General features: G+C 38.6%; 2 protein-coding genes across 2 annotated transcripts in view; both read left to right on the top strand.

The window, feature by feature from the left end:
• Positions 1–2,741: 2,741 nt before the first annotated feature.
• Positions 2,742–9,324, top strand: LOC133523073 (uncharacterized). The gene is made up of 6 exons (XM_061858577.1): positions 2,742–2,802; positions 3,520–3,565; positions 4,793–4,822; positions 6,864–6,890; positions 7,233–7,484; positions 9,134–9,324. Exons 1-6 carry the CDS (start codon positions 2,761–2,763, stop codon positions 9,295–9,297), a joined length of 561 nt encoding a protein of 186 aa, XP_061714561.1. The 5' UTR covers positions 2,742–2,760; the 3' UTR covers positions 9,298–9,324.
• A 2,092-nt stretch (positions 9,325–11,416) lies between these two features.
• Positions 11,417–12,986, top strand: part of LOC133522536 (organic cation transporter protein-like) — a 49,877-nt gene continuing 48,307 nt past the window's right edge. Inside the window, exon 1 of the mRNA XM_061857902.1 lies at positions 11,417–11,979. Within this exon, the coding sequence (XP_061713886.1) occupies positions 11,825–11,979 (155 nt within the window). The 5' untranslated portion in view covers positions 11,417–11,824. The remainder of the gene's footprint in view (positions 11,980–12,986) is intronic.

Genomic DNA, 12,986 nt, shown 5'->3' with positions numbered 1-12,986 from the left:
CTTATTACAGTCGCCATCAGATATATCGTAGCGGCCAAGGTGCTCACAAATATCTGAACACGCCTCTATTGTCAAGGCGTTAGAGTGCATGTTCAGATATTTTTGAGTACCTTGTCCGCTCCGATATATCTGATGGCGACTGTACCTTTATACTTGTTACCGATGGGGACAGCATATGAACACATTAAATATATATCACGTGTAAATATCGAATGTCGTTCTTATGGAAGGTAGAGGCAAAGGAACAGAATCTCCTTAGGCAAAACTGTTGCAAAAGTGTCCAGCTGTCAGCTACAAATAATAGTTCCAAATCTCTCCAGAGTAGCGCTAGAGTAGCTAAGAACCTAGGCGTTATTGACGGAGTGAAGTGCGCTGTCTATGATTAGATTTTATTCTCAAGTATTCTAGGTATTGTAGCGCAATCTATTTATGGCTTTTTGTCGGACACTTTTTGGTATATGGAGATTCTGTTCCTTGGCTCTACCTTCCATAGTCGTTCTGAGACTTCTGAGGCAGAATATTTTGACCAAAGGAAGGAAAACCTCATGCCACAACAATAGAGTTAGACCAAGCTAATTTGGCAGCGATTTTAACCCAGACGGGGCAAGTGTTATTTAAACATCATAATCTCATAGAAGTATGACGTATAATTTAATTTCGAGTTGAACGTGTGCGTGTGGAGTTGTGGACCATCTAGTTGTTGTACATCGCCAAACGACAAACGAAAAGAAAAAATGACTGTATCGGGATGACAGGCGCTACGAAAAGTCACGTGACTATTTTTATACGAAGAAAGAAAAACGATAACGATAAGTTCTCATCCAGATATCGTTTGTATGTCGTATAATTGACAGAAGCAGCTCGATTCGGGCAACCAATGTCACTTTGACGTTAGAAATATCGTTGATAGATCTTATTGGGATCACAGCGGATCGAAATAAACGTCAATTTTGACATGTCGTTTAGTTATCCATCTTTTGAAGATCTTTCCAAGATCTTAAACGTGTCTTAATCATTCTTCGAATCGGGCCGTTATGTTTTGATGCGAATGGGAGGCGATCGGGCGGTGCAAACAGCGTTTGAGGGAAAACCGACAGCACGCCGCCCGGCCGGTCGACCTAGGTATCGATGGGCGGATGTGGTGGACACGGATCTGCGCGAGCTCTTTGAAGACTGGCGAGAAACTGCACAGGACCGGGATCAGTGGCGAGCAGTCGTGTTGGAGGCCAAGACACACTTTGGGCCGCTGTACCAGGAGTAAGTATGTTTTGATTGGCATCTTCTATAAACAGTTGCCATAACTCAATTTTCGAATTACTATGAATCATGATGTGCGATAACGTGACGTTATACAATATTTATTAAAAAAACAAAATGTAAGTCAAATTCCAATAAACGTCATCAAAAATTACTTGCCAACCATGACATCTTCACAGGATCTTGAACCATTCTCAATTTTCAACTTTAATAAATTCATGATAAAACTGAAAATTAAAGATCATATACTTTTTACATTTCAAAAGATCTTATTGTCAATATTATTTGTTCAACTGGGTAATTAAAAGGTGGTCTTCTGTATGATTGTTGATAATATTTGCCATGAATATATTAGTGGGGGGTATAAAGTGCGTGTTCAGTTGGTTGGCAGTCTGTATTGAGAGCTAGACCAGAGACAATGAGGCTTTTTGTGATACTGGGGACGGTGCTGATTTTGTCGGTGAGTGACAATTTTGGGAAGTAAGTATATTACAGATGTAGTGAACAATCCTTTCCCATCGTATTTTCTCGGAAACGTTCGTATTTGTCCTGCTATTTCAGTCAACTTCAGTACTTTTTGTACTGGGACTGACTGAAATAACATAACACGTTCGTGCGTTTCCGTGAAAATACGATGGGAAAGGATTATTCACTACATCTGTACTACGTGATCACCTATACAAAAAGAGAAAACGTTATGACACAACGAAAAACTAAGTTTATAGGTTTTCCTTTTTTTTTTTTGCAAAACAAAAAAAAATGTTTTTATGAAGTGACAACTTCTTTAGCGGCGCTGTGCTTTTTTGTGATGGGGAAAAAATGATATACTCGCGACAGGTCACGTGACGCTAAATTTCCAAAAATTAATTACAGGATCATAATTAACTGTAACTTAAAAAAAAACCGGACAAGTGCGAGTCGGACTCGCGCACCGAGGGTTCCGTGCAAAAATTTACGGTTTTCGCAATTTTTCCTTTATCTGTACTATAAGACGTTGCTTCGTATCAAATTTCGAGATTCTGAGTTCACGGGAAGTACATACCCTGTAGGTTTTGATTCCCTTGCGAGTGTCGAAAATTTGCGGCATAAACGTCTGTATCTTTTGATTGCGGTGGCTTAGAAGTTAGATTTTTTTCACAGCTCCAAGGGACAGTAGACCTGAGTATTCGATATAAATTGCAGCTTGATACCTCCACGCGTTCCTGATATAAAGGGTCTTGACAGACAGACAGACAGACGAACGGACAACAAAGTGATCCTATAAGGGTTTCGTTTTTTCCTTTCGAGGCACGAAACCCTAAAAACTTTTTCATCATTAATGATTACAAAAATATTCCTATGTCTGGTTTAATTTATCGCACGAATTGGATTTACTCACTGTATAGTTTCACGATATACACTTCGCATTTTTAATAGTGATGTATGCTGACTCTCATTCATTGGCTTATGTATTATGCTTTTCATTTTCACTGGTGATGTTTGCTGCTTCTCATTTTCACTGGCATGTTGCAGGCGATCAACGCTGGCGGGGCTCCGACTGATGAGGTGAGTCTGACCTCATTTGTACATCGGAGAAATTAAAACGCGACGTTAAAACCACAATTCACAAGCAGTTTCAGAATCTACAAAACATATTTATCATTTACTTGTTATAGTAACCCATTATATTCTTATAGGAACTCATTTTCTAGTATCTTTTTAGGAACAAAAATTGTCTAGTTTGAACGGGTATTGAACATTTTACCTAAACGTTACTTATGACCTACTTAGGTACACTTCTTACGTGGGCTTGGGCATGTGCAACGTATGGACAGCACTCGCTTGCCTAGGCAAATCATGTTAAGCCAGATAGCATTTCATAAGCGTCGTATTGGACGACCCTTGCTGCGTTTTAAAGACTGAATGAAACGCGACATGATTTCTTTTGACATCGATAAGGACACTTAGGAGGATCTCGCGTCAGATCGCGAGGGGTACCATCGCGAAAGGTCGCGATATTCACGACAATTGCTTGGTACCAAGACCTTGCCCGAAACCGCGCGAAGAGGCACAACCCACCTGAAGTTGTTGCCGATATGGCTTCCTTCTTTAGCTGCCACAAATGTGGATGCAAATGCCGGTCCCGCATTGGCTCATACAGCCACGAGAGACGTTGTCCCTCACACACAAACGCTGCATAAATCTTCTATCAAGATGTTAAAGGCTTTATGAAGATTTATTATTCTTATTGATATTTAAATTATATGATTTATTCTTTTGTAGGTGCCATCGGAAGATTGCAACACCCCTGAACCAGCACCAGAACCAGGTTTGCGCCTTATTATACAAATTATTTAGTACTTAGATGTTTCTAGGGACATAAATATGTACTGTGTATAGAATCGTCTGTTGATTTGTGTCGTTTTTATTTTTAAATACTAACGTCGGCGGCAAACAAGCATACGGCCTGCCTGATGGTAAGCAGTCACCGTAGCCTATGGACGCCTGCAACACCAGAGGTATTAGATGCGCGTTGCCGGCCCTTTAAAACATGTACACTCCTTTTTTGAAGAACCCCATACTGTAGCCCCTCGGGAAAACCTCGGCAGGAAGCTCATTCCACAGCCGAAGCGTCCGCGGGAGGGAATTCCTCTTAAACCGCACAAGTTCTAGGGTGTGAGGTGAACACCCTGCCGACGGCAAGCGGTGCGGTGATAGAAAACGGCCGTTGGCATCATGTCAAACAATACTTCAGAGCACTGACCATTGTACAAGTGGTATAACATACACAAGGAGGCAAAGTCTCTCCTTAGATTTAAAGGTTCATTACCGCTTGTCAGCTTGGGATCGTCGACGATTCGTACAGCGCGCCTTTGGACTGAGTCAAATGGTTCAAGCTGGCATGCAGGTGCTCCTTCCTGCCCAAAGGTGACAGCAATACTCCATATGGGGTCTGACTTGCGATTTATATAGCAGCAGTCTTTGCCCCGGAGTAAAGTATCGCCTCGCTTTATTGAGCACACTGTGACTATGCCTGTCACTTTCGCACTTATATATTTGTTAGAACGTGACAGGCATGGTGACAAGTGATAAAAATGCGACCGTGCTATCGCCGCAGCAATGAAATACTTTCGACTGATTTAATCTTCTTCCTTCACTTCTTACTAGCGTTTGTCCCGGCTTATTGCCATATGGCTCATGGGAGCCTGGGGTCCGCTTGGAAACTAATCCCAAGGACGTAGGCACAAGGATTTAAGAAAGCAACTCCCATTTGACCTTCCAAGGAGAGGAACTAGGCCTTATTGGGATTAGTCCGGTTTCCTCACGATGTTTTTCATGACTGAAAAGCGAATGATAAATATCAAATGATATCGTACATAGGTTTCGAAAAACTCATTGGTACGAGCCGGGTTTTGAACCCGCGACCTCCGGATGGGAAGTCACACGCTCTTACCGCTAGGATACCAACGCTCTTTTAATTACGCTTTTCGGCTGATTTATGTCTTAATGTCAGATGCTTGATTGATTACAATGATCATCTTTTTTTAATTTTCAGTTCACTACTCGAAGGAGACTCTGGATACGGGTTAGTATAAGTACTTTTTAGGGCTCCGTACCCAAAGGGTAAAACGGGACCCTATTGCTAAGATTCCGCTGTCCGTCCGTCGTCTCTCTGTCAGTCTGTCACCAGGCTGTATCTCATGAACCGTGATAGTTAGACAGTTGAAATTTTCACTGATGATGATTTCTGTTGCCGCTATAACAACAAATACTAAAAAGTGCGGAACCCTTGTCCGGTTTTTCACCATAGGTATAGCTGGTGTCAAATATTTGGCTGTTGGTGAGTAATCATGCCACTGTACGAGTAAATATGGTTTTTTTTATACTACGTCAGTGGCAAACAAGCATACGGCCCGCCTGATTGTATGCAGTCTCCGTAGCCTATGTACGCCTGCAACTCCAGAGGAGTTACATGCGCGTTGCGGACCCTAAACCCGCCTCCCGTTGAGCTCTGGCAAGTTGGCAACCTTACTCACCGGCAGGAACACAACACTATGAGTAGGGTCTAGTGTTATTTGGCTGTTGTTTTCTGTAAGGTGGAGGTACTTCCCCAGTTGGGCTCTGCTCTAGATCTGGAATGACATCCACTGGCTGTGCCCTACCACACAAAGCGAGATGACATTCACAATGCCCATACCTCTCTTACGTGTTATGTAAGTTCGCCTTTGTACAAATGATGTGTGTTTATTCCTGTTGTATGTTTCTTTTTGTACCGTAAAGTGTTTTACTACTACTACTTAGATGTCATATTTTCACAGAAATCTCACGTTCACTGTAGTGCTGTTATAATTTTTACCCGATAGCGGAACGCAAAGTAGGGTAACTTGTATATCAGTCTATGTATGTATGTTCCTTAGTGGCACTCTAAGAGACCAAACACATGGGCCGATTTTGATGATTCTTACGTCAGTCGATTTGTTTTAAATTTTCCAAATGTCATTAAAGACACATAAAAATAACCAAAACTCAATAATGGCGACATTGAAGCGATATACAAGATGCCCGTGAGCATTGCGGGAGGTTCTAACGGTGCATTCCTGATGGCAACAGAAGCAAAAAATATTATATTTTTTGTGAAATTCGACAAAAAAAATTTTTTGTTTTTTTTTTCCCCCTTTTTTTTGAACACTCCTGTTCACAAAACGTAATTTTTATTGATAAACACATCACCAAAAATTAACTAAAAACTTTTTTTTATTTGGGGGTAGCCTCTCGAATACAGTTTTTTAATTTTTCGATGTCAATCAATAGGTATGTCCAGACTAGACCTCAAAGTGGCAATACCGCAGTCAAAAATGTGTTTTGTACCGACTTATGGCGAAAGAATTATTTCGAAAAACATTTAATTATCTCTGAAACTAGGCCTAATCCAGAAAATTTTATATGACATTTTAGTTTCTAAATATTACCAGGAATGTTTAGTTAAAATGTCTCGCAATGCTCACGGGCACCTTGTATAGTGAAATAAAATCGACGTTCTATGTCAAGTAGGGTACCTAATTGAATAGTTATTTCTTATTTAAAATCAAGAGTTTTCTGTCATCACTTTTAAATGTTAATTGCCACATCGAATATAAGGCTCGGATAATAATAAAGTTGGTTAACAACAGAGCCATCATTCTTACGAATACTTTAATTTATTTAAACACTGTCGGGAATTTCATTTTTTAGATTAATTTGTACAGTTTTTCTTGCTTTCTTTTACCTGATCCTTAGATTTTTAAAATAACTTTATCATCAATAATTATCTGTGTAAATAGTAAGTATAAATAAATAAATAAATATTATAGGACATTATTACACAAATTGACTAAGTCTCAGAGTAAGCTCAATAAGGCTGTGATAACGATATGTAATAATATATAAAATATTATAAATAATGTAATACATAGAAAACACCCATGACTCAGGAACAAATATCCGTGATGATCACAAGTATAAATGCCCTTACCAGGATTTGAACCACTGGGACCATTGGCTTCATAGGCAGGGTCACTACCCACTAGGCAAGACAGGTCGTCAATGTGTCCTGCACTTTCTAATATTAGTATGTTTTGTATTTACAGTAAGCAAAACTTCGTCTCGAGATACCTGTAAGTACCTCCCACTCTTTTCGTTAAATATGTTCAACATACAATAGATTTAAATCTCAAACTATAGTCTGTCAAACAACTTTGTCAGTAGAAAATTCAAATTGTCTATGGGAAGGTAACCCTTCACGACAGGGGAGTATTTACCCTAGGGTCATCTGGGCCATGGCCCAGGGCGCCACATAAAAATGAAAAATATTGCATTTCTTTATTTCAATCGTTTTTTTTTCTTTTAAAATACCCCCCTGCTTCGCGCCTACATTTTTCAAACTTGCCGCTAATTCCTACTGATGGAAACGGCTTGACGTATAAACAGTTTTTGAATGACCATCTTCTCATTTCCAGCAAAAACTAAAACGAAAACCAAAGAAAAAGTAAAAGTCAAACACCTCAAAGGTGGTCTCACTGAGACCATCATAGTAGACAACACTCGATCGAAAACCAAGAAGGATTCTATCCAAGATGACTACAATCAAACGAACCACAGTCTGAACGTGGACGGACTGGAGGATGCCTCCAGTCTGACCACCAAACATAAGCACGAAACGAAGGAAACTGATACTTTGAAGGATAAGAAGACACACGTGATCATTACAGGTGAATAATAAGTTCTATATCCTCTCAAATAACGACTAGTTTAGAAAGCTAGATGATGGAATTTTATGGACACAAAATATTGTGTGACATTGGGTCAGCCTTGTTCCAGATATTGAAGTAGCCCTACATTAAGACCAGTATGTTATGGGTACTAGACTGCAATATAATATATATTATGATACTTAAATACACAGTAATTGGCATTTACTTCTAAAGAAATTCGAACCCAGTAGCCCAGTACCTTTTTAGTGTCAGTATTGACTATTTAGGCTAGGAGGCCAAGTCGGTTTAATATACATAGTCGACGAAGTTGAACAAATTCAACAGATTTGAACTATTACCTAGGTAACCTGTACTTTGAATCGCGGGGAAACACTGATAATCGATTTAAAAACTACAAGGAATTGATTTCTGACCGCTTTCATTATATATTTCTGTTAAGGTTGCCAACCACATCATAAAATTCTTCAATTTGCGTTTAAAAATCAACTCCCTATTTCTTACAAATCGATAATATTTTTTACAGTACATATTTTTTACAGCACTAGTGCGTAAATTAGCACATTATGTAACTATGTAGAACATTTAAAGGGCCATATGTACTGTAAAACGTTGTACGATACATGTGCGAATAGGTAATTCGCAACTCGTGTCGATTTAAAACACTACCTTCGGTCGTGTTTTAATTTATAGCCACTCGTTTCGGATTTCCTATTTTTCGCACTTGTATCGTAATGTACTTTTACAGTACATATGGTGCTACTTTTCGGCACTAGTGCGTAAATTAGCACATTATGTTACTATGTCGAAAATTTAAAGGGTCATATGTACTGTAAAACGTTGTACGATACACGTGCGAATCCCTTCGGTCGTGTTTTAATTTATCGCCACTCGTTACGAATTTCCTATTCTTCGCACTTATATCGTAAATAACTATTTCACCACACCAGCTAGTAGAGGCGCTCTTGAGTGTTCAATAACTGATGCATTTTATCCACACGTGGGGCAAAGTAATCTGATGTAGATTTTGAGTTGTTTCCTTATGGCAGAATTGAGTTTGAATGATATGATATACATGATTATTTCAATGATAAATATTTAATGTCGTTCATTTGGACTTGATTTGGGTTGGTGTAGTGAAACATTTTGTGTTTCACTCGGGAGCAAAATTTGTTCTACCCTTGTACCTTGAAACCCTCACAATGCTAAGGTTCCGTTTTCAGAACCACTCGCTTCGTTTGTGGTTCAATTTTGGAATCTTTCGCTTGCTCGGGTATCAATATTAGCACGAGTGGTTAAACAACCACTTTGCTTCCTTGTAAAACAACTATTTCCCCGCGATTCAAATAAGTAATCCCAGTGTACGGTACTTGGGTTATAAAATGATTTACAGTACATATGGTGCTACTTAACCGCACTAGTGCGAAAATTAGCATTTTATGTTACTGTGTCGAACATTTAAAGGGCCATATGTACTGTAAAACGTTGTACGATACATGTGCGAATAGGGAATTCGCAACTCGTGTCGATTTAAAACACTCCCTTCGGTCGTGTTTTAATTTATCGCCACTCGTTTCGAATTTCCTATTTTTCGCACTTATATCGTAATATACTATTACAAAACAAACATTACTACTTATTTCCTATAGATAAAAACGGTAACGTGGTATCCGACACGACGAAAGAGAAAGTGAAAGAGAAGACAAAGAAAAAGGAAAAGGACCGTCAGTCGTCGAAGCTCGTGCACACGAAGAAAAAAGTGGCCATTCCGGAGGATTGCGAGTCGCCACCGGTAGCTGTGCCTGACTGTTGATTAGTGAATAGAGTATTGTTCAAAATATTTAATGTTTTATTTAAGTAAAAACCATACAAATACAAAACATTCCACATAGAAAATCCATTTGTTTAACTATAGAAACTGCCCACGAATTTTTATGAGAATCGGTTGAGAAATGCGACCGATTTTGGTTCAGGACCGCTTCTTCCACAATCCTATTTCGTCACCTTCTTAACTTGTCATTATTGTCGTATGGTCCACTGTTCTGATTCGTCAACATTCCTATCTTGTCCACATTCCTATATGGACCACAGGACTAACTCGTCCACATTCCTATTTGGTCCATAGTGCTGGGCATTGGTGGAGGTCGAAATGACAGGCCAACAAATATTTTTAGATGGAAAAAGTAATGCAAAAGTAATTGAAAAGTGCCGGATGTTGTCTTATTTATAGAAGGTAATGGATTCTACCGACGAGACGAGAGTCATCGACGCATTAGAACACTGTCTGAAAATGAAATGGCAATGGGCGGGCCATATAGCGAGAATGAGCGACCAAAAATGGACCAAACGTGTAACACTTTGGAAAGGGCCACATGGAAAAAGAAAATCTGGCAGACCAACCACAAGATGGGTCGATGACGTCACCAACATCATACCGCACAAATGGCAAGATGTAGCGCAGGACCGCTCAGAATGGCTGGGGGAGGCCTTTACTCGCGAAGAGGTAAATTAAGTTAATAATAATAATAAAAAATTTAGTATGTAAGCTAGAGATATATATTTATTAATCATTGTTATTAGAGTGGAATTAAAGGCTTTTTTTTTTTCTTTTATTATAATGGATTGTACAATAATGTTGACGAGCTGGCACTGTGGTCGAAATAGGAATTTAGACGATCTGGTACTGTACTCGTAGTCAAATAGGTAATGTGGACGAATTAGGAAGGTGACGATTAAGGAATTGTATGCTGATGACATGGCACTGTAGACGATTTAAAAAGGTGACAAAATAGGATTGTGGACGAAGCGGACCCGAGCCCGCATTTTTACCATAGATTAAACATAAAAGCGGTGGTGGCCGAGTGGATATGACGTCCGACTTTCAATCCGGAGGTCGCGGGTTCAAATCCTGGCTCGTACCAATGAGTTTTTCGGAACTTATGTACGAAATATCATTTGATATTTACCACTAGCTTTTCGGTGAAGGAAAACATCGTGAGGAAACCTGCATACATCTGAGAAGAAATTCAAAGGTGTATGTGAAGTCCCCAATCCGCATTGGGCTAGCGTGGGGACTATAGCCCGAGCCCTCTCGCACATGAGAGGAGGCCTGTGCCCAGCAGTGGGACGTATATAGGCTGAATTATTAATTATTATTATAAACATAAATAGGTGAGCTTACTTGTTTTTCCTACTGAAATCGGTCCAACAAATTTAAAAAAACCGGTCAAGTGGGAGTTCGTTTTACTAAATTATCTCGTGTAACGATAACGGCGAAAGACTTGATCATACCAAAGAGAATTTGAAATAGAGGTATATTGTCAAAGCAAAATTTGTCGCGACTTAAATTTACCAATTATGTAGTCATCTTTCGACACATAATTAAAACTTATAGAACGTCATTTGAATTTGATCCTTATCCTTTTACTGATATGAGTCAAATTGGTTAAATATCAAAAAGTGGTATTTTTTTACCTTTTCCTTCATAAATATTTTTATTCACTATAAAAAAAAATGGATTGTACAATTTGATCCGTTTCAAACGATACAATGATACCCTAATTGACCTAGTCACTAGACTTTTAAATTTTGTCCCCTCTTCATATTGGGCATTTTCCATAGTTAATAAAAATATAATATTTTCAGTGTGACTGGGTAGGCACTGTTCACAACTATTCCAAATTTCAAATCGATAGCTGAAGTGGTTCTCCAGATATTTAGCGATGTGACAGACAGACGGACGGACAGAGTCGCACCAAAAGGGTTCCTATTGTTGCTTTTTGGTACGTAGCCCTAAAAATTGGGAAACACAAAAAACTTTCTAAAGAATCGAGAACATCTTTTAAAATTTTGACGCCATTTATAAATTATTGAATAGAGTCTAGGTAAGTATTTAAATACGTTTCATAACAATATCGACATTGTGCTTGGCATTCGGAAGTGAATCTCGCAGACCCTAATTAAGGTCCTTACTACACCTGAGCAGCGCGTGCGCTTATCACCCGCTATCAGACGATTCAGACGTCCGCGGCGCGTCGAGCGACGCACACGTTTCGACAAAAAACGCGCGTACATAATACGCGACAATTTTTTTCTTTCGTGTGCTATATTACGATCCAGGCCACATTTTTGTATCACCTTTTTTTTAAATTGTTTTTTTTATTCTAAGTTTGAAATCACGATTTTAGTAACCCATTCACGTATGAAAGGATAAAGACGCTAGTCGTTTTTGAACGAGCCTTTAAGTGCATTTTCTGTTTTTGGACAACTTTTTTTGAGTGGAAAACAAAACAATAGTGTTTCTAAAGAACTATAGTTTGCGTGTGTGAATTGAGGGTAAAATGGCGAAAGATGTGAACTGTGACGCGATCCTGGCGGAGCTTGGCCAGTTCGGGAGATACCAGGTCCTGAATTACTGCCTGATCATGATCCCTATAATGTTCAGTGCGGTGTACAATGCGCAATATGTCTTCAATGCTGGCATGGTCCCACACAGGTTCGTTTTATTTTTACTTTTTAAAAAACTTGCCTATCTTTTTTAATCAATAAAGAAACTTAGGAGAAAAGGAGCTCCTGGCATCCATTAGCTTGTTGGGTAGACGATAGGTTACAAATCACTTCTGGACGAGAAGAGAGGCCTATGCTCAGAATTGAGCGAGAAAAGGCCGATATGATGATGATGAAAATCCTTGCTTTTACAAAATGGAAAAATTCAGTTAAAATGAATATACAGCTACAGCAATTGATAATCTTGCTATCAGTGTAAATATTACTTAAATACTAAAAATATCAATACCTTGATTTGTTGGTACTGATATCGTAACAATTTTATATTTCATATTTCATATTTATTTATTTATTGCAACCATGGTATTATCGATATTACAAAGTCTGGGTAGTTCCACATGGACCCTGTAAGGGCATAGCAATATAAAGTGCATAGGGTCTAATCTTAAAACTATGTGTATAATATAAAATTAAGTAAATTTAATAGTTTGTACATATGAAAGTTATACTGAATCAAATAATTGTCAGTGAATTAAATACTATAGTGTTACCCGATTACGACAAAGCCAACACGTTTAGTTGTCATTATAGTACCTAATGTGTGACGCCCGTCACAGACGGAGCGATAAAATATGTATATTAATATACCATAGCTAATATGCCATAGCTAAGCACCACACACGCCAACGACACCAAAATATATATCGCTGTCTGTCTAGCACCTACAGAATACAGAATTTTATTGGTAAAATAAAGGTACAGCTTACAAGTCAAAATAAAATACTATTTTACGACTAATAATTATAGATTCAATAAAACAAATCAGTAATAGAAAAAAAAAATATTTAGTTTCACGGTGTTGGGTCAATGATCTTTGGTTAAGGTCTACATTGTGAGAGAGATGAAATGTACCAAAATATATCGTAATATACCGAGCTATATATCGCAAGGTATCTTAATATGCCTTGCTATAAGATATCGTAACATACCAAAATA

The sequence above is a fragment of the Cydia pomonella genome, chromosome 11, assembly GCF_033807575.1.
Source record: "Cydia pomonella isolate Wapato2018A chromosome 11, ilCydPomo1, whole genome shotgun sequence".
Taxonomy (NCBI): Eukaryota; Metazoa; Arthropoda; class Insecta; order Lepidoptera; family Tortricidae; genus Cydia; species Cydia pomonella.
Note: the sequence above shows the minus strand (reverse complement) of the source record. Positions and strands in the feature narration are given on the sequence as shown.